The 23080-nt window shown below is 38.5% G+C and overlaps 1 protein-coding gene across 1 annotated transcript in view; it reads right to left on the bottom strand.

Annotated features, from left to right (window-relative positions):
- Nucleotides 1-14943: 14943 nt before the first annotated feature.
- Nucleotides 14944-23080, bottom strand: part of LOC149792523 (opioid growth factor receptor-like protein 1) — a 28310-nt gene continuing 20173 nt past the window's right edge. The window contains exon 5 of the mRNA XM_089971149.1: nucleotides 14944-20105. Within this exon, the coding sequence (XP_089827275.1) occupies nucleotides 19769-20105 (337 nt within the window). The 3' untranslated portion in view covers nucleotides 14944-19768. The remainder of the gene's footprint in view (nucleotides 20106-23080) is intronic.

The raw sequence follows: 23080 nt of genomic DNA on the forward strand, positions 1-23080 counted from the left end.
TATTGAAATAACACAGTGGATGATCTACATCATTTGTATCTTCTCGAATCAATACTGCTCCAACCCCAACATCACTTGCATCAACAGACCTTTTAAATGATTGACTGAAATTTGGAGCTGAAAGAATGTGCACTCTTAACTATGGCCTTTAACTTATCAAAAGCCTCCTGACATTTTTCAGACCAATGAAACTTGGTTTTCTTGCTCAAAATATGTCATTGGTTTAGCAGTTATGGAAAAATTGGAACAGAATTTCCGATAGTATCCAGCCTAACCCAAATATTGCATAAGTTGCTTTTTACTGATATGCACAGGGAATTCAGAGATAGCCTTGACCTTAGCATCCAGAGGCTTAGCCTGTCCATGTCCCACAGTATGTCCTAGAAATGTAACACAAGCAAGACAAAATTCACTTTTGGATAATTGAATTGTCAAATTTGCATCGGTGAGTCTGTCAAAGAATTTATTAAATGTCTCCAAGTGATCTTTCCAGGCTTCCTTGTAGATGATGACATCATTGATGTAAACCTCACAGTTATCTAGACCAGATGTAATCATGTTCATTCAACATTGAAAAGAACAAGGCAAACCTTTCATCCCCAGCAGAATAAACTTATATTGATAAAGTCCATCTGGAGTCACAAGTGCTGAAATTTCCTTTGCCCTTTCAGTCAGTGGAATTTGCCAGAATCCTTTTAGAAAGACACTATCGTCTAATTGCATTCCATCGCTTAAATCCTCACTGTGTGTGACAGGTACAACTAAATTGATTGCATGATTAAGCTGGCTATCTCTATCAAGATACTCCTTTAACATATTTATACGTTAAGTTTTTGCCCTCCACCCCCAGGTATAATAATGATATAATTTAAATCACTTTTTTTCCAACTGCATGAGGACTGTAATACTTAACCTGAAGAGAATTTTGTGGTATGGGCAAGAGAGCTAGAACTCTTATCACCAGGCTGAAAATTCATTTCCTTTGTATTTTTGTCGTGCTTTTAATTTCATTTTTGACTGAGTAGAGTGCAGATTAGCTACTGCAACCTTACAAGCCATGGACAAATTTTATTTAAAATTGGAAACACGATCGAGAAGATTATTTCTGGATCTTCATTTGAAAGAATCTTGTCATTTAACAACTAAAGTGGTCCACGCAAAGTATATCTAAAAACTAGTTCAAAGGGACTGAATCGTAAAGATTCTTGAACTGATTCCCTTACAGCAAACAACAATAAATGAACACCTTTATCATACTCTTTTTCCACAATATGACCAAATCATAGTTTTAAAAGTTTGATGAGATCTTTCTAAAGCCCCATGGCTTTCAGGGTGATAGGCAGAAGACTTGAACTGCTGGCTGCCTAAATTCATGCATAACTTGCCGGAAAATTCCAGACATAAAATTTGACCCTTGATCAGATTGGATAGATTTGGGAAGGCTTTTACTTTGTTTTAGTCTGCATTTTCCTCAAATGAATTGCCTCTGGGAATCTTGTGGATGCACGCATTATGGTCAACAAGTATTGGTTGCCTGACTTGGTCTTATTTAAGAGACCGTTGCACAATCTACCATTATTCTGCTAAATGGTTTGTCAAATGCAGGAATAGGTTGCAGAAGAGCCATAGGTATCTTCCAATTGGGTTTTCCTACCATCTGACAAGTATGACAAGATCTGCAATATTTACAAACATCACTTTTAATTTTTGACCAATAAAGATCTTGTGATAAGCTTTATTGATCCCTAAATGACCAGCCAAAGGAGTTTCCAAACTAAGAATTTCCTGTCTGTACAATTTTGGAACTTCAGTTTGATAGTTCACCAAGCACTCATCACCAGCATGTTCCTCAGTTGGTCTCCATTTTCTCATATAGACCCCATTCTGTGACTTCTGTTTAGCCATCTGAAACTAACAGAAGATCGCTGGATCTTTTTCCTGTTAGAATAAAGAGAATGAGTAGTTAAAAGAGGATCACTGTGATCCAAACAAGGATAATCTTGACCTCATCAAATGCCTGATCAATATACGTGTCACGTATTTGAACTAAATAAACGTTCATGTCCCTATGTGGACAAAAATATTTTTCCCAATAAGTAACGCAACACGTATCTTGTAAAGACTATATATACATATGGAAATTTGTCATGCTTTCAAAAAATTAAAACATCTCCTCTTCTTATGGACCCTTGTCGCTGGGAACCTATTGTACAAATCAGGATATCTACTATTTTGGTACCTCAAGAAACATTTGATTGCTGATGTACTGGATCAAAGCCAGCTTTAACTGTGCAGAGACTATGTTACAAAAGATAAAAGAAAGTTGTACCAGACAAACAGAGTCTCAAACATGATGAAGCACACACCTATAAACCTAAATTTAAAATCAGTAAATATATTAGCACAGATAAAAGAACAATCATCATAAAAATGCTAAATTTATACCCATCCTTCAGTATACATTTTGCAAATGTCTTTTGCCTAAAATATGAAAATTAAAGAAATTCAAATACCTCTTTACTATCGTCATTATTAATGTCGAGTAATTCTTAAGTATAGTATGGTGGGAAAAACTGTATCAAGTAAAAGAGATACCTCCGTATAGTATCGAGTACATATACATTACTAATTTGCAAACATCACACAAAAGATAAAAAAGAAAGACGCGAAGGAAACAGAAACCTTACATGCCAAACAAACATAAGCAAAGCTATGCTTCAGGCTATTGTAGCATGTTGTGATGAATTCCATAACATTAAGCTGTTTATCTGGTCAAGCAGCCAATTTCATCAGTTGCACAGCACTTATAAATTGAATACATTATGGATCACTTTTGATATTTCCATGAAAGACAAAAGTGCAGAATCAGTATACATATTACTGAGTAAGTTTCTCTATGTATATTATGTGGTACTGAAAAAAAAGCAATATACTATTGAAATTGTTATTAAGGCAAAGCTGCAGATGGAAGTGCCTTTAGTTATTCATAATCTGCGCAGCGATGACGATCTCCTGATTCTGGAAGCCATCGAAACAGCGTCGTCAGAAAACATAAGTACTGTTCAAAACCACATGGACAAATACATGATATTTTCACCTGCTCATCTAAACTTTGTTTTACCTCCTCTAACTTACCAACAATAGCATAAAGGAACTGACTGATAACATTTTTAAGGAGGCCATTTGCACCACAACACAGCGATCACTTTCTGGTTTGCAAGGGCGTCCATCCATACAAATACATAAGCATGTAGAGTTTCAAATAAATTCATCTTCCATCGCTCTAGGCCTTTTATGAGAACCTTGGAGACTATCATGACCTCTACCTCAGGACTGTTTCTGTTGACTGACTTGTTTGAGAAATTTGCAAACATTTCAATTTAACGTTATGACCCATCCCAATACTACAGCTCACCAGGAATGACCTGGAAAAAGTGTTAAAGTCTGATCTGCTGCCAGACAGCGACATTCTCCTGTTTATTGAGAATAGCATCTGTGGCAACATTTTAATAGTGAGCTTTCGTCATGCGTATGCGAACAACCCAATGTGCTCGGGTTATGACATTGAGAAGTCCAACAACTAGTTTCCTATATCAGCGCTCCTATCCTGTGTTCAGGGGTCATGATAAAGAGTTTGCCAACTGGTTGCTTTAGGTTGGTCGATTGGCCATATCTTGCCAAAGCAATGCCGTAAAACCACCCGAGAGCACCAAGAACTGATTTGTAATGTTATAGAAGGCCACAAAAGTGTCAGCGATATGTTACAGTTGCTACAGACTGCATGAGAAGATCATGCTGGGTTTTGAACAAACATATGCACCGCTGATTAAACCAAAAAAGGAAATGGCAGAACGTACTATGGATATGTAAAAAAAAGGCAAGAAAAACAATAGCGGAACAAGTAGTGGCGCGAGCGGGAACAGAAGAAGAACTGGGTCCAATTCGTAAAATAGCTAAGCGCACCAAACACATGAAAAATGCAACACGAGAAACCGCAGAGCCTATTACACAGTTACACGCACGCCCTCTATATGAAGAGGTCAAAGAACAGAAGGCTTGGATCCACGAAGAGGAGGCCGAAGCAACCATACTATCCAAACACAAGTCAAAGTTACCATGTGCCAGGCTATTTAAAGAGCTTTGCCGTTAACAAGTCAAAAATGATTTTATGGCATTTTGCATCTAATTTTCCCAACGACTGAAAAGTCTTTGTAAAACTAACTTATAAAATTTGCACCCACTGGATAGCAGCTGACATTTGGACTAGGTGGGTATATCGGGAGAAGTTTAATAAAGGTATGGCAGCGGGTCAAAAATAAAAGGAATTTGTATGTGAAGTGGAAAAATATTAAGTATGTCAAACTTGGAGTAAATAGGCCGAAAAAGAAGATAATGAAGAACAGCAACCTAAACAACCAAAATGTACACCCTCACAGAAAGAAGAAGAAGAGAAGAAATGGATAAATCAAAAGGTGGGATCAGAAACAGTTACCAAAACTTACACCTACAGGAAGGAGAAGAAAATAAAGAAAATGGTCTTGTCAGACTGTGTGACCATAACGACCTAGCTGATCCATTGGAAACACTTGTAGGATCAATTCCTGTGAGTAAGAACAGGCAAAAGTCATAAGGGATAGAAGCTATGACCTAGAAAAGTAATACAAATCCAAAACCATCATAATGACACTACTCCCAGTAATGTCTTCCCATAAGTTGATTTAAGAGTTTATCAAATAATACCGGCAATGTTGGGGTTCATTTTGGGCAAAATCTCTTTTGGATATTATTATTTACTATGTGTGAGTGTATGTGTTTGTGTGGTATGTGTGTTCTTATGTTACATGTTTAGGCTCTATTAAGAGTAACAAAATAAAGAGTGAAAACAACAAGCTTTGAAAAATTTAATAAATAATTTATTTACCTGGAAAAACAATGTAAAAATGAAAAAAATTAGAACTTACGGTTTTAAGAATCAAATCCAAAAATAATCCAAGAATATTCCACAAATTAAATTTTAAAAGTCCTAGTAATGAAATGTTCTAATGAAATTTGAGTCCCGTCCCGATGAAAAATCCAAAATGGAAGGCAATGACGTATACTGTAGTCAGTATAGTGCTGTAGTTTCTACAGTTCTTTGTTATTCCACAGACAATAATATTTCTGGTGTTTGAATTTCCAAATAAAATTTAAAGAAGTGTCTTTGTCCAAGAATTCTGTATGAGCACTAAAATATTTCCAGGAAAAAGAATTATTCCTTTAGAATCCAAATAGTTTGAATAAAAAATTTAAGTGTAACTCCAAACTGGTCAAAAACAAAACGAACACCTTACGTCCCAGTGTTTAGAAGCCCGAGTGAGATTTTTTTTCTATAGACAAAGGTTTATACAGACACATGTGCAAAAAGATACCCATAAGAGGGTCATGTGATCACATTCCAGAATAGCTTAGAAGGTATCTACACGTCTAAGGTCACGTATTCCACCAGTACAGCCTTAATTTCACTATTATCATTCACACATTCAAAATGAATTATAAAAAAGAAGTTGTTTAGTTGATTCTCAATCAAGGCCAGGAACTAGGTCAGCAAAAGACACAAAGTTCTGTGTTTATGACTAAAAAGTCAGGTCAAACAAATTTCTGGAAAATATCAAATTCCTAGTAAATAAAATTACATTTCTTAGACATGTAATGAAATATTTAAATAATTTTTTAAAAAAAACTTACAAACAATCAAATTAAATCAAATATACATAATCGTACCTGAGCAAGGCTTTTGAAACCATGTGACAGTCTATAAATTTGACCAGCATTATATGTGTCATAGATAGTTGCATACATGTCATTGAACTAATGACATCTTTAATTTCCATTTCGCAATAACAGGATAAAATGAGATACTGCACTGCTCTAACTGTGCATGTATTTTACAGATCCCTACAAGGTCAATTACTCTGGAGGAATAAAGTTACAAAGAAACAATAAGGAGAAGAGTGTTGGAAACATGCTGCAGAAAACAAGGCACCTTCTTAAAGGTTTCTACAAAGAACACAAGAAAATTCTTGCCAAACTTCTGAACGATGAACAATTTTTATGGAAAGACATCCAGTGAGCGAATATTAGCTCATAATTTCGTGCATCAAGTATAAAAATGCTTACATTATACTCGTTAAAGGTTTTCTTGCCCTGCTGTACTATGTTGATTTGATACGCAATGCATAATTCAAAACTGCATGTAATATGTTGTTTACAAAATAACAATATCTTTGTCAGGTAGACCATAAACTCATTTACTGACCAAGGTCAGTCATACAATATAGATACAAATAAATTATAATGATGGAGAAAAGCCAACACACAATACGTATTAAATATACATAATAATATACAATAACACGTTTAAAATATATGCATTGAGTTGTTATGATTGAAAAAGTGTGCTGTGCAAAAATGGTATACTGCTTTAATAATTTTGAGTCTTAATTTTTATACTCTCCTATTCCATTATGGGAATGGCAATAAACAACAAGTCATACAGCACTAGTATATAAAGCACTTTTTCATTTTTTTTTAAAATTTATTTCTGCAGTCTCTCTATAATAGTCTAGTAAAGTACAATGGTTAATTTTGATAATGGGCTGTTAACTTTTTGATGTTTTATTTTATTATATCAATATGCGAGATGACTAAAAAAAAAGATTTATTTTCACAACGCTAATATCAGAGATCAGAATTCCTAACAATATATTACATGAATCCTTGATAATCTGTGTAAAAACCAATAAAATTATGAAAACTGTCATAAAGTATGTAAACACCGATGAAACTGGAACAACTGTGATAAGGTGTGTTAACACCAATGAAACTGGAACAGCTGTGATAAGGTGAGTAAACAAGGATAACTGTGAAGAGGATAACTGATGATCTAAAACTTTGACCATTACGCAAAATACAAATCTGCAAGAAAGACGCAATACTTGTCTATTTTAAATATGAAGTAAATAATTAACAGTACATTCTGAAAAGGGAATATAGTTTCGATTCATTATTCCCAAAGACAATTTACTGTATTTTCTCATGCTTTTAATATCAAAAAAGAGAGTTACGATTATGTGTGTGTGTGTGGGTGTTTGTGTGAGATTTGGATTTTTTAAACATAGCTTTAACAATTTTTCAGTCATATTGCTACGATGTCTGCAGTGTGGCAGTTTATAATGTTGTCTAGCACTGGGGCATCATTCTGCAGACACAAGTCTTCATGTCCCACCCAGTCACATTATCCTGACACCAGGCCAACTAGTCCTAACACTAACCTTGTAACCTCTTAATGCTGAACACCTAGCGAGACAGTTGCTACTACCATTTTTATAAGTCTTTGGTATGACTCGGTCGGGGTTCAAACCCATGACCTACCACATCTGAGGCAGGCATTCTAACCACTTAGGCCACTGGAGCGCTAGTCTAATAAACACTTTGAAGAACTATTTATATCAACAACATTAGATAATGCTGAGATTTCTTCACCTTTTATAATATCTCAGCACCTGCTCTATGACCATTTTAATAAGTTTAAAGTGTATTTCTTCTTCAAACCAGTCTTGTGTGATGGTGTAACATAGGCATTACACCTGTCTTGTGTGATGGTGTAACATCGACATTACACCAGTCTTATGTGATGGTGTAACATCGACATTACACCAGTCTTGTGTGATCGTGTAACATAGGCATTACACCAGTCTTGTGTGATGGTGTAACATCGACATTACACTAGTCTTGTATGATGGTGTAACAAAGACATTACACCAGTCTTGTGTGATGGTGTAACATAGGCATTACACCAGTCTTGTGTGATGGTGTAACATAGGCATTACACCAGTCTTGTGTGATGGTGTAACATTGACATTACACTAGTCTTGTGTGATGGTGTAACATAGACATTACACCAGTCTTGTGTGATGGTGTAACATAGGCATTACACCAGTCTTGTGTGATGGTGTAACATTGGCATTACACCAGTCTTGTGTGATCACAACCTGAAAAACTGAGACAAAAACTCTTAAAAACCCCCATAAAAATCTAATACCTGATGCAGGGCATGGAAACAATAGAAATGTGTCAGCTAGCTTTTTAAGCGTCAATAAGAAATTGTTTATGCTTTGTCTGAATTATCTGTGGTGTGATAAGTAAATAAGTTCATCATCATCATCATCATCATTGGCGACTCGGTCTCGAAAGACCATGCAAATAGCGCCCTTGGGGTGTTGTCTGTCTCTGTTGGCAACGTCTGCTGTGGCTGTGCAGGCCTATACATGAGTGACAGTCCCTACTGCAGTTGGTGCAGACATACTGGGAAGTCTGCGTTACTGTGGTTGCTGTTGCGTTCTTCTTTCTCTTACGTTTCTCTGCCGCCAACTGGCCTCTCCTCGCATCAGCGACTGAAATGCCATTGTTTACCATCAGTCTCTAGGTGCCTCGGTCCTCAGCCAGCTCTTCCCAGCCATCGGGTGAAATGTTGCATGCCTTCATGTCCCTCTTGCACACATCTTTGAAACGGAGTGAGGGGCGTCCGACTCTTCTCATGCCAGTGGCCAGCTGTCCATATAAGATGTCCTTTGGCAGCCTTCCATCCTCCATGCGTCGGACGTGACCCAGCCATCAAAGGCGGCGTTTAATTAGCAGGGAGTACATGCTGGGGGTACTTGCACGCTGCAGGATCTCGCTGTGTGGAACACGGTCTTGCCAGCTGATTTTCAGGATGCGTTTTAGGCACCGTATATGGAAGGAGTTGAGCCGGCGTTCTTGCCTCATGTAGGTACTCCACGTCTCACTTCCATATAGAAGGGTGCTGAGAATGCAGGCCTGGTAGACTCGGACCTTGGTGTGCTCTGTCAGCGCGTTGTTTTCCCAAACCCTCTTTGTTAATCGAGCCATGATGGTGTTTGCCTTTCCAAGCCTTCTGTCCAGCTCCATATCAATCGAGAGAGTGTTGCTGATGGTTGACCCTAGGTAGGTAAAGTTGTTGACTGCTTCCAGGGTGACACCGTTGATTTTGATTGAAGGGGCAATGGTGGTATCTTGCACGCTGACATTTGTTTTTTCCAAGCTAATTGTGAGACCAAACTGCGTGCAGGCAACAGCAAAACGGTCTTCCAGTCTCTGGAGGGCTTCCTCGGTGTGGGCCACAAGAACTGCGTCATCTGCAAAAAGCATCTCCCTGATGAGCACAGCTCTCACTTTGGTCTTTGAGCGCAGTCGTGCCAGGTTGAACAGCCTCCCATCAGACCTGGTGTGTAGATATATGCCATCTGTGGACGTGTCGAAGGTGTAGGACAGGAGCAGGGAGAAGAAGATCCCAAAAAGTGTTGGTGCCAGCACGCAGCCCTGCTTCACACCACTGTTAATTGGGAAGGAAGTTGAGGATGATCCATCATACAGGACTGTTCCCTTCATATCTGCATGGAAAGAGATTATCATGCTGAGGAGTTTTGGGGGGCAACCGATCTTACTCAGAAGTTCAAAAAGGCCCTTCCTGCTGACCAAGTCAAAGGCCTTGGTGGGGTCGATGAACATCATGTAGAGTGGTTGACCTTGCTCTCTGCTCTTCTCTTGGAGTTGTCGTAGGGAGAAGATCATGTCTGTCATCGACCTGCCTGCTCTGAAGCCGCACTGTGATTCCGGGTACACACGGTCTGCCAGCAACTGCAGCCTGTTGAGTATGATGCGGGCGTACACTTTACCAACAATACTAAAGAGCGAGATCCCTCTGTAATTATTGCAGTCACTGCGGTCGCCCTTGTTTTTGCAAAGGGTCACAATTGTGGCATCACGCATGTCTTGGGGGACTACTCCTTCCTCCCAGCAGCGGCAAAGTAGCTCGTGCAGTGGTTTAATCAATGCTGGTTTTCCACGTTTGATAGCTTCGGGCGGGATGCTGTCACTACCTGGTGCTTTGTCGTTTGGAAGGCAGTCGATCGCTTTGCTGAGCTCTTCCATGGTGGGCAGATTCTTTATGCTGCTGAGAGCTGCATCAGTGACTGACGTTTCTCGGGAGTATAGTTCTGAGTAGTGCTCCACCCATCTGGCCATCTGTTGCCCACGGTCTGTGATCTTCTCTCCCGTCAGGGATTTCAGGGGAGTGACCCCTTTCACTGTAGGGCCTAGAGCCTTCTTGATGCCACTGTACATGCCTTGGATGTGTCCGGACTCGGCACTGCGCTGGATCCCTTCACACAGTTGTTGCCAGTACTCGTTCGCACACTGTCTAGCAATGCGTTGGGTGTTACTTCGGGCACTTCTGAGAGCAGCAAGCGTCCGTTCATTAGGGCATTTTTTGTAAGCTATGAAGGCTTTTCGTTTCTCCTCGATTTGTGGTTCCATCCTTGATAGGTGTGCATTGAACCAGTCCTGGCTGGGTCGTTCCTTCTTGCCAAACGTTGACATAGCTGTACTGTAGATGGCACCCTTCATGGCGTTCCACTTAGCTGTAGCGTCATACTCAGGCAGGTCCTGGAGAGCCTTGTTCAGGGCAGACACATACTCCTCCACCTTGGCAGGGACTGACATCTGTGCAGTGTTTATGCGAGGACGTCCTTTTGGTTTTGAGCGGTGTAGCGCGTGTGGCTGTAGTCGCACTCTGCTGCTCACAAGGGCATGGTCAGAGTCACAGTCTGCACTGTGGTAGGTTCTGGTGGAGAGGACGCTGTTAAGGGCAGAGCGCCTGGTGATGACCAAGTCGAGTTGGTGCCAGTGATGAGATCTGGGGTGTTTCCATGACACTTTGTGTTGTGGCTTACACTTGAAGAAGGTGTTTGTGATGCACAGGCCATGGTAGGTGCATAGCTCCAGCAGTCTCTGGCCGTTTTCGTTGGTCTTTCCAGTGCCATGATATCCGAGGCAGGTAGGCCAGGACTCGTGGTCCGCACCTACTCTGGCATTAAAGTCGCCGAGGAGGAATAGTGGTTCATTTTTGGGGCATCCTTTGATCTGTTCGTCCAGCTGCCCATAGAACTGATCCTTCACGTCTTCTGATGACGTGAGGGTTGGGGCGTAGACACTGATGATGTTGACAGGACCTGAAGTAGTGGTGAGGCGGATGGACAAGAGACGCTCAGTGCCCCCTGTGGGAGGTTCAACCGAGGCCAGGAGATTGTTTTTGATGGCAAAGCCCACTCCGTGCTGACGGGGCTCCTCAGGTTCTCCACCCTTCCAGAAGAAGGTGTAGTTTTCCTCTCTGAGGGAGCCACTAGAGGTGAGCCTGGTTTCCTGGAGGGCAGCTATGCTGATATTTAGTCTGGTGAGTTCTCTATCGATGATGGCCGTCTTTCTGGTGTCGTCCACTTCTCTGAGGTCGTCGGAGATGCCTGTACACATGTTGCGCACATTCCAGCTTGCAAATCGAAGAGCTGGAGTCTTCTTTATTGGTTTCTTGTTTCTTTTGTCTGGTGTGGAATTACCATCTGCTTGTCATGCTGAACAACAAACTGAGCTCCAGACACCCACTGGAGCAGGCAGACGATGGCGGGTCAACACCTTATTGACCGGGGGCTGCCCGGCTTGAGGCAGGCAATAGTTGGCCAGTGGGACACGATGATCCCTCCCACCGTCAAAGCTGACCCGTGGCACCCCTTCCCTATGCCAATCGGGTGGGACTTGTAACCCGTAAACTGTCAGCTTCCGTGTTGTTTCCTCACTCAGTAGCGAGACTGGAGTGTCCTCTCCAGGGCGCAAGCCTGGGCGTGGAGTATGGAGATTCTGGGCTGCCCAGACGTCAGGATCCCCCTCTCGTCCTTGCTGGTGGGGTCCAAAGGAATGCTGAGCATGACATTTGGCACCAGCATGGATGCAGGAGCTGCCGGAAGGAGGTCGTAGTCGACCCCCAGCTGCCTTAGGGGCTCCACTCCTGATTTTCTGTCTGGGTTTACTCCCGTAGCCTTTCCTTCTCCCGAAGATATCCACAAGGCAGTGGAGCCATAATCCAATGGATGGGACTTGGTTGGTTTTGAATCAGAGTTTCCTTCTCCTAGATGGACTGCCTGACAAGGCTAACGAGCTTCATCTGCCCGGGTTTGGGGTCAGAGTTTCCCTTCTCTTAGACTGGTTGCCTGCCAAGGCTAATGAGCCCAGTCTGCCCACCCAGTTATACCGCCGGGTACTCGGTCGCGCCACACAGCAGGCTCTGTTAAAACAGGGGGCACTGCGTGAAGGTGCTGCTGTGGACACAATAGTGTAGGAGAGGCCATATGCGAGTAACCTCCCGCCCCGCAGAGCGAGACAGTGGTCCTGCAGCGATCACTACACCTGGGAAGGAGAGGCCATAAGAGACGCTTCACTTTCCTTTGGCAAGCGGGACGTCAGGCCCAGGCCATGCACCCCCAAGTAAAATAAGTTAAAGCAGTGGTAAAACTAATATTTGCTTGGGGCAAGTAAAAGTCTAATTTAGATTAGGAAGTAAGAACACAAAGATTATATATTTCTTGAGTATGTTGGGTTTCTTTGAGGGGGTGACATCAAATGTTTTCAAACATGTACTTAACAGTTTCAACAGAATGGAAAGAACGAGTGAAGTGATTATTATAATTTCAAAAGGCTTCTTGTATGATGTTTTGTTGTAATAAAATCCTCAATCCTTCTTCGGTCTTCTTCATTTGCATAGATTAAAAAATGTAATTTACTTCCTAAACTATGATAATAAAATGGTATGAAAGGATGGGAACTACTGATATAATGGCTAAACAACAAGAAGGGAAAAAAATCTGAAATCATAGTAGAAATTAGAAGAGACATCGGAAATAGGCACCTGATCAGTAAGAATGGCATTCTTTATTTGTTTAATAAGCTAGTCAAAACAAAACATTTGTGATTGTCTTAATATCAGTAGATTTCTTTAGTCAATGTGGAATCATATAAAATGGAAATACATTCGACTGTGCTATAAAATATATTTCTTTTAAGCCAGAAGGACTAGTAGATTGCATAACTGACTAGTCCTGCTCAATTGTCACTAATACCTCTTGCAAAATGCTGAATGGGGATAACTGAAACTATTCTAGCCACTGTGCTACCAAATTTATGAAAATGACTAGTCTGACAGGAAATTAAACTAGTCATGCTATAGCACTAAGATGAGGCACTTACTAGTCATGCTAGTGGACTAAGATGAGCCACTTATCAGTCATGCTAGTGGACTAAGATGAGGCACTTACTAGTCATGCTAAGATGAGGCACTTACTAGTCATGCTAGTGGACTAAGATCAGGCACTTACAAGTCATGCAAGTGGACTAAGATGAGCCACTTATCAGTCATGCTAGTGGACTAAGATGAGGCACTTACTAGTCATGCTAGTGGACTAAGATGAGGCACTTACTAGTCATGCTAGTGGACTAAGATGAGGCACTTACTAGTCATGCTAGTGGACTAAGATCAGGCACTTAATAGTCATGCTAGTGGACTAAGATGAGGCACTTAATAGTCATGCTAGTGGACTAAGATGAGGCACTTACTAGTCATGCTAGTGGACTAAGATGAGGCACTTACTAGTCATGCTAGTGGACTAAGATGAGGCACTTACTAGTCATGCTAGTGGACTAAGATGAGGCACTTACTAGTCATGCTAGTGGACTAAGATGAGGCACTTACTAGTCATGCTAGTGGGCTAAGATGAGGTACTTACTAGTCATGCTAGTGGACTAAGATGAGGTACTTACTAGTCATGCTAGTGGACTAAGATGAGGCACTTACTAGTCATGAGGCACTTAATAGTCATGCTATTGGATTAAAAAGTATACCCTGTAACATTAAATTACATCAAGGATGAGAGATGTGGATTCTTGCATTATTCGTCCCACTATGATGTGACAGTATATAATGTATATGTCATTCCTACATTCATTATTGAATTTGTTGTTGTTCTTGTTGTGGAGTTTAACGCCATTTTTCAGCACAATAGGCTATACATGGCGGCCAGTATTAATGGTGGAGGAAGAACACGGAAAACCCCAGAAAGAACCACCGACCCACGAGAAGCTACTGGCAAGCTTTCTCACATGCCCACATTGGCTGAATCTTAGACTCAAACTGCCGCAGACAGAGATGGCAGTGATCCGTAACAAAGAGCGCTTTAGACCACTCGGCCACATGGGGCCCCTATTGAATTTGTAGTTTGAAGCCTGAGATCCCACTATAAAAGTAAGCTGTTCATAAGGAATGTTGCTTCTTATCTGGATCTGATTGGCTGGTTGATCATGAAAACCACCAGACAGTGACTGACAGGTAAACCTGACACCTGAGCAATTTGTAATGTTAATTGGCATCAAAGGTAGATCTATCAGACTGATACATTGTGGGTCATAAGACCAGTCATTTAAGTGTTTTGTCACTTCCACTTTGATAAAGGTTGATAACTAACTTCCATCTACTTAGCATTTCACAGCTCATTGTGCTTCCTACCAATTCTAACTGTACTAGCCACATACATAGAAACTTGGCTTCTTATTATACTGTACAACAAACATGAAATGCTCATGCATGATGCTGTACAAGATGAACACTGGTTCATACCATGGTAATTTTCCTTTTTCATTTCTCTAATGAGTGACCTAGAGCACCATAATTTTAAAAAAAAATTCTTCTAGAAAATGAATGTGTCCAGAAATGAGGCAGCCATGAACATTCAGCAAAGATGAAAATATATGTGAATTACTGTGTAAGATATTGGCTGTATGACTAATCATCGATTATGCATAACTTTCATTCAAATAAAACATATTAATCCACTAACTACTACTATCACTGGCTACTGGTAAATGTGAGTATTCTGTACTTTCAGCCAGGATAAAAAAAATTATGTGTAGCTTGCCAAAGCAGCTTGAACGTGTTCTTGATTTCCCACTACATGTATAAACAAGATACAAATTCAAACTGTCAAAACATTACAACAAATTTTCGCAAAATATTTAGTTTTTATTGTACAATGACGGTTTTCATGCCTCTTAGAAAACATTAATCCTTTATAAATTGTGATGCTAAAAGGAGGGAGACAGAAATCTTCATTTCAACAATTTATCACCATCATGGTAAGTACGTAAAATCCAAAAGGGGATATAAATCATTTGGCAACAAGAGTAAGCTGTCTCCTCATTAGCAATAATAATTAATCCAATAATAAGGCTGATGCAACCAATGAAAATATAAAATTGCAAATGTTGACAAATGTTCATGAGATTGCATATACATGTTCAATATTCCAATAATATCCAACAGTAACTTGTAATCAAGTAAAGCAGAAATATCTAATATGACATACTTGAAACATATTACAATATACATGAAATATGTTACAATGTTCTTCAAATATGATACATTATACATGAATAACCCAAAGTGAAAAGAAGAAAAAAATGAAGGTCTTCACACTGATTGAGGGTGAGAGGGCAGCTAAGGAACTTTAACTTAAGCTCACATGGAATATATTTAGAAACTAAATACATACCAATGATAAAATATCTTTATGTGGAAAGTCTTCAGTAGTGATTAAACAAATCTCTTAGTTGTAACTGAGTACTATTGAACCACCTTAAAAATCACCTCACTGATGTAAAGTGATTACAAAGGGCTGCCCATTAATCTCCAAGTTGCCTCTATTTTATGGAGCAAAGTTTCTAATGTTTGTTTCGTATGATAGCAAGATACAGTTAACAGTGTAAAAGAAAATGCATTGTAGTTTCTTGATCACTGTATGAAAATCTATTACTAAATGAATTTTTTTAGAAGATAATTGTTCAATAAACAACACTGAAACAGTCTTGTGTTCAAAATTTGTTCTAACATTTTACAATGATAATATAAAATTTGGTCCTTTTCTACATTCTATTTAAGTGCAGCTTAAAAGAGATCAGTTACAGGTTGTTCCAATTCCAATGGACATTGGTAGAAATGGATTCTTGTATATGCATAGTTAATTAGTCCTAACTACACACAATGTTCATGACTCATCAGCAGCAGCTAACAGAAAACATTACACACGTTTACACACATATTCAATCTATCACAGATCAACAAATCGAAAAGAATCAAACGATTTCCCCTTATTGAAGGCATCTTCTTGTACATCAGTCTTCCACTTGTTGGCCACCCTGAACAGAAATCTATCTATATTTTATTCTATAGTTTTAAAGGCCATAGGTCATACAGGATAAAAACTAGACTTAGAGGTCTGAATTACAATATGATGCAATTTTTGTATGCTGTGCATAAGTTGATTTCTGCTGTAAAGAAAGACCAAGATGACGCACATTTGTGCATGTGCAATTTTTCATACTTAATTAAGGACACATTTTGACAATGGCCATTGGTTAACTCAAAGACCTTTGACATCACAGAAATGTACATGTTTTGCTGTTAAGAAAATGCAATCATCAATCTAAAACTATAAAGATATGAACCATATGAAATGACAAAAACAGAATATAAATTTAAGGAATTGCAAGGACAATTAACATCTAATTTAGACTATACAAAAGCTAATAAATCTCATTTTGATTTTTTAATACATATTTCATCTAATAAAATCCTGGTATAAAAACACTAAGATCACAAAATTAGGTGGCATAAAAACACTAAGATCACAAAATTAGGTGTATATGCTTAGTCTATAATTAGTAAAAGTCATATGCACTTTGTTTTTCATAATGCACTCACCAATAACAACAACCTTTGCAAATCAAACCGACTTAACCACATGTTAAAAATTACACATTAAAGGACTAGCTCAAGGTATGTGTGTCCACCTATTAAAAATGACTGCTATATAAAAAGTCAAAATAATCAATTAATTTAGAGGAAGAACTGTAAAATGTGCACATTTTATTCTGTAGGCCTCAGGGATTTTTCATTCAGTTAGTAATACACAAATTTTATATTGCAGACCCCAGGGCTTTCTGATACGGTTTGTAATACACAAAGTTTATATTGTAGACCTCTGGGCTTTTGTCATACAGTTAGTAATACATAAATCTATGCACTTACTTTTGCTACAAAAGTCCAGGAAAGTCTATGTTTGCTTAATAAGTCTATTGGTCTGCTGTCATTACCCAGAGTTTGTATTATTGATAATTTCAGTGTGTTAAAATTAGCTGATAATTTTAATGAGCTGTTAGCCCCTGGGGCTGGAAAATTCATTGACTCTTATCAAGGTTGGTCAGGTGCAGTTTTCGTCATTACCAACAGGCTGATAAATCATCCCCTCACCTGTGATGATACTGAATTTTGGTTTAGGGGCTGATATCACCTATTCATTAAAAGCTGCACAAATTTGCAACCAATTTTGCTAGATACAGTGGTGTACATTTTATATACTTACTGGTATTTCTCAAACTGTGGAGCTACCATCAGCTGAAAGGTCTTTTGGTGATATGTACATTATATTTCCAGCCCATAACCTATGTCTGGTGACTTATAAATCCATGTGGAATAGCACAACCATATGTCCTGTGGCTATTTTGAAATTCATGCTAGATATGGCTGTTACCAATTAACAGTATGTGACTAAAGTGTACACAGGTTTGTTCCAGAAAGATCTGTAGGCAGAAAAAATTGCACATTTTAACAGGAACATGAACAGGTGACATCTGACCAACATATCATCCATCAGCATCAACACAGATTTGGGGGTTGATTTACTGGACTGCATTACCACATGCAAGTACCCTTCCTCTCTTTCTTCTTTGAAAGGTAACTTCACAAATAATAAATCTAAATATGTCCCACTTTACACTTTTCAGACATCTTTAACATATCATGTGGCTATACCTATTTGCTTACATTTTGACTCAATCCTTTCCTATTTCCTTAAAGTTAGTAATGCAAACATCAGTTTCAAATTATGTGGATACACACAGGGCACTTATCATTGTAATGCTATGCTGTTATATTTACTACCACTGTAATTGACTGGAACAGATCTATACAAGTTTTTGGGGTGGAGGGATTTACTGTTATAATGAACTCCCTGCTTTTACTGTGTACCAGTGCAATGCATGTGATTATACTGGTGGTAGGCCAAAAATACCATTTTAAAGGCAATCTACCACACTTATCATTTTATAAGTGAAATTTACCACTTTTGAAAATAAAATAATTTTATTTTTTAAAACCTTTACTGAAAGAAAAAAAAACGTGGTATTTGTAAGCATCCTATCAACATGTTAAAGAATCCAGCCAGAAACAGTCTACCGTGGACTGGAAATATTCCACCAGAACAATGATCAGTGTAATGGAGAGCAATAAGATGAGTGTTGATGAACGACTGACATGTGTAGACAGCTAGCTGTTAATTGTTTAGTTTATTGTTGGATATTGGGGAGTTTAAGGACAAGTATTGGAGGTTTTTGAGGTTTTACAAATAATATAAAGGGACAAAAGGAGCTGCATGACGTTTTTGAGCCCTTGATGAAAATCAGCTGACATTTGGTGGAGGGGAGATAAAATGAAGAGACCAACCATAAAAAATGATTTTGGCAGACATATTAGAGAAAATATTTTGAGTTTTTGTCTTATTGTTACTGTATGTATTGTTTAAGAAACCACATGGTTAGAAATTTTATAGCAAGTTCAACAACTCTTGGATATCAAAGTTTAAGTGTGTGAAGGCAAGTAGCAAAGATCCTGATTTGGCATTGTATTTAAAAAATATGCATCTTTTCTATTTAAAAAATAATTTGAAATATTCATGCAGATAAAATTAAGTTCAAACCCAAAATAAAACATATCAGTTACAATATATCACAAGATAATTAATTTTGATGTTGGGATGTATTATTCTTAAAAGTGCAAATAAATTATGCATATTTTCAATGTTTATTTTAAGTCTAAGCCTAAATCAATAATTTTTTATTTACCATGGTGAAGCATGCCAACAGACATTTTTTAGTCTTTGCCATGACAAGAAAGAATCCCTTGACGGTGAGACTCAGGAATACATCTTAAGTCCAAATCAGGAAGAATCCCTTGAGGATAAGACTCGGGAATACATCTTAAGTCAAAGTCAGGAACTTCCTCTTCAGGCTAAACAGAGCATGGAGGAGAACTGGAGAACAATCAGCAACCTTACAAACCCAGCAACAGGAAAAGTGAACTTGGAACTTCTTTCAGATTAAGCATGTTTGTCATGTCATTTGACAAGAAGAAGGCATTCTCCATTCTTTGCAGCACATGTCCTTAAACTGTTTACACTATTTAGTTGCCAGTTTTCTTATACATGCATATAGTAATGAATGGAATGCAGAAATTAAATATTGAATATGTCTTCTCTGTTTTAGTATTTCTTGTTTAATATGTAAGATTTAATCTGGTAACTGCATTACTGAAATCTGTTTTTCTCTCTCCACCCCACCCCTAACTTGTATGGGGTTCACTGTGTATTCTACTTGACTAGCATCTGCCATGATCACAAAAAATTTCCTGTAAGACAAATCAGGACGTTCTTCCATTCTGGGTTATGAAAGTTTTGAATGCATCAAGCTGGTTTTGTATATGAAAATGTGGTTTTTTTTAAACAGTCATTTCCACTCACACACATTCACACAAAACTGATGTTTCAGAATCTTTCTAATGTTCTTATTTTCTATCTGTAGATTGCTTTCTTCTTGGTGCCTTTCCATCATTTCATGCTGACTGGTCTTTTGCTTCCAATACAGTAATAAATTATCTGGATCACACTCAAGTCATTTTCTCAGTGCTGCCCTCTTCCACTGACTACTCAGGATGCTTTGCCTTCTATTTTGCAGATACTTTCTTGTGTTCAGCTTTCTGTTCACTCTTAAATTCATCTTGTTTTTTCTCTTTTCTGCTGCTTTCATGCTTTTCATCACTGATGTTTTGGGTCAGCATTTCATTAAGAAATCCAAAATACTTCCATACTGCTTCTCTCTCCTCATCATTTCTCAGTATGTCTATCCAATAACTGCAACAACTTCTCAAGAGATTTGACAAAGTACACTCCACCATGGCTTCATGCAGAATAAATTCAATGAAAGGTTTCTTTAAGTGTTCATATCCCAGCTCACCCAGGCACATCAGAATTCTGGTGATCCTCAAGCGGTTGTGGCGGGACCTTGTATTAAGAAAGGATGTAAGTTTTTACTTATGGTAAATTATGTATTTTGTGTCAAAAAGACAATTTAATCCAAGAAATATTAAAACATCCTACACATTTTTCATTCATAACTAAGTATATAATAACAGCTCATCTATTTCACACTTGTATTTCCCAAGTATATTTGAGCTCTGACCTGCACTAGGTCTGCAGAGTGTGCACCAGGTCTACAGAGTATGCACTAGGTCTACAGAGTATGCACTTTAGGTCTACAGAGTATGCACTATGTCTACAGAGTATGCACTTTAGGTCTACAGAGTATGCACTTTAGGTCTACAGAGCATGCACTTTAGGTCTACAGAGTATGCACTAGGTCTACAGAGTATGCACTTTAGGTTTATAGAGTATGCACTTTAGGTCTACAGAGCATGCACTGGTCTACAGAACATGCACTTTAGGTCTACAGAGTAGGCACTAGGTCTACAGAGTATGCACTAGGTCTACAGAGTATGCACTTTAGGTCTACAGAGCATGCACTTTAGGTCTACTGAGTATGCACTAGGTCTACAGAGTATGCACTTTAGGTCTACAGAGTATGCACTTTAGGTCTACAGAGTATGCACTAGGTCTATACAGTATGCACTAGATCTACAGAGCATGCACTATGTCTACAGAGCATGCACTAGGTCTACAGAACATGTGCTTTAGGTCTACAGAGTATGCACTAGGTCTACAAAGTATGCACTAGGTCTATAGAGCATGCACTAGGTCTACAGAGTATGCACTTTAGGTCTATAGAGTATGCACTTTAGGTCTACAGAGCATGCACTGGTCTACAGAACATGCACTTTAGGTCTACAGAGTAGGTACTATGTCTACAGAGTAGGCACTAGGTCTACAGAGTATGCACTAGGTCTACAGAGTATGCACTTTAGGTCTACAGAGTATGCACTATGTCTACAGAGTATGCACTTTAGGTCTACAGAGTATGCACTTTAGGTCTACAGAGCATGCACTTTAGGTCTACAGAGTATGCACTAGGTCTACAGAGTATGCACTTTAGGTTTACAGAGTATGCACTTTAGGTCTACAGAGTATGCACTAGGTCTATACAGTATGCACTAGATCTACAGAGCATGCACTATGTCTACAGAGCATGCACTAGGTCTACAGAACATGTACTTTAGGTCTACAGAGTATGCACTAGGTATGCAGAGTATGCACTAGGTCTATAGAGCATGCACTAGGTCTACAGAGTATGCACTTTAGGTCTATAGAGTATGCACTTTAGGTCTACAGAGCATGCACTGGTCTACAGAACATGCACTTTAGGTCTATAGAGTAGGCACTAGGTCTACAGAGTATGCACTAGGTCTACAGAGTATGCACTAGGTCTACAGAGAATGCAATAGGTGTACAGAGAATGTACTAGGTCTACAGAGAATACACTAGGTCTATATAGAATGTACTAGGTGTACAGAGAAATGTACCAAGTCTACAAAGAATACACTAGAACTATATAGAATGTACTATGTGTACAGAGAATACACTAGGTCTATATAGAATGTACTAGGTGTACAGATAATACACTAGGTGTACAGAGAATGCATTATGTGTACAGAGAATGCACTAGGTGTACAGAGAATGTACTAGGCATACAGAGAATATACTAGGTGTACAGATAATGTACTAGGTGTACAGAGAATGCACTAGGTGTAAAGAGAATGCACTTGGTGTACAGAGAATGTACTAGGTGTACAGAGAATGCACTAGTTGTACAGAGAATGCATTTGATCTACTGAGCATTTACATTAAATATAGGTAGTTTGATTTTTGTCTTAAATTATTTTTATTTTCTAGCAATATCTGTATAAGCTGTGGCACCCAAGTTTATCATCTTTAAAGAAATCTATACTTCCCATGTAATTTCTTAGATGCCAAACACACTGCAATCTTGCATAAATTTTTTACCATAACCCAATCTGTAGACCGACTAGGTTTAGAGTCATTTGGTCAGAGCTTGTCATGTACTTCACGAGATATACCAAGAAAAGTTAAAATATTTTTCTGAGAAAATCACAAGAAAAGAGGCCTGGATAAAGAGATTGCATCTGACCAAGACAAGTTTTTTTAAAAATATACCTCTTTGGTTTTAGAAAGGATGCCTCAAATCAGAAAATGTAACTTAACATAAGCTGATCTATTTATATGTTGTGCCAAAGCTTGTACCTTACAAGTAAGCCTGTTGAAAATGAATTAAATATACAAAGATCTTAATTAGTTTATTGATGCCATGAACTTCATTAAGGGAAAACCCAATGGTGAACATAAATGTTGTGATAATTAAGCATCTCAGATGCATTCATAGGCAAATTTTTATGTATGCAAATTAAATATTTCATAAATAAATGAACTGGTGCTATCAACACTGTAATACTAAAGACTATAGTGTTCTCCTTTTCAAACCGTGGAAGCAGTGAATGAATACATTATTTTGTCAATTCGTTGCATAGCTTTGAAGATATATATGAAAATTTATTTGGATAAAAAAACAAAACTTCACGCACAATTGTTTTTGTCATCCTTGTGGTTACTGCTTCATAGTGATTGGAATAAATGTGGGTGGTTAAGTTTTCCAAACTTGTTGGCGTCATGGTAAGTTCTTCAGACAATGACACCATAACTGGAACTAAGCCTAATCAGTCTTGACTAGAATTATGAATTCATACCATGAACATTTCCTACAGAAAAAAATTTGAATCGTCCACTCAAGATGACATACAGACTAATCAAATGACACTCTGGGGCTCATACTCTTGTCACTTATGAGGAGTATAGCAAAGGCATCAAACTCTAAGATTTGCTATTTTCAACATTTTAAATGACTTCTTTTAATTAGAATACATCACATAACTGTGTTTATGACACTGTTTCTTTATCAAAAGTGTGCATATACCAGGATGAAGGCAACTAACACCAGTGCAGTTCAGTCT

The sequence above is a fragment of the Sinohyriopsis cumingii genome, chromosome 9 (assembly GCF_028554795.1).
Source record: "Sinohyriopsis cumingii isolate HCF-2022 chromosome 9, ASM2855479v2, whole genome shotgun sequence".
Classification (NCBI taxonomy): domain Eukaryota; kingdom Metazoa; phylum Mollusca; class Bivalvia; order Unionida; family Unionidae; genus Sinohyriopsis; species Sinohyriopsis cumingii.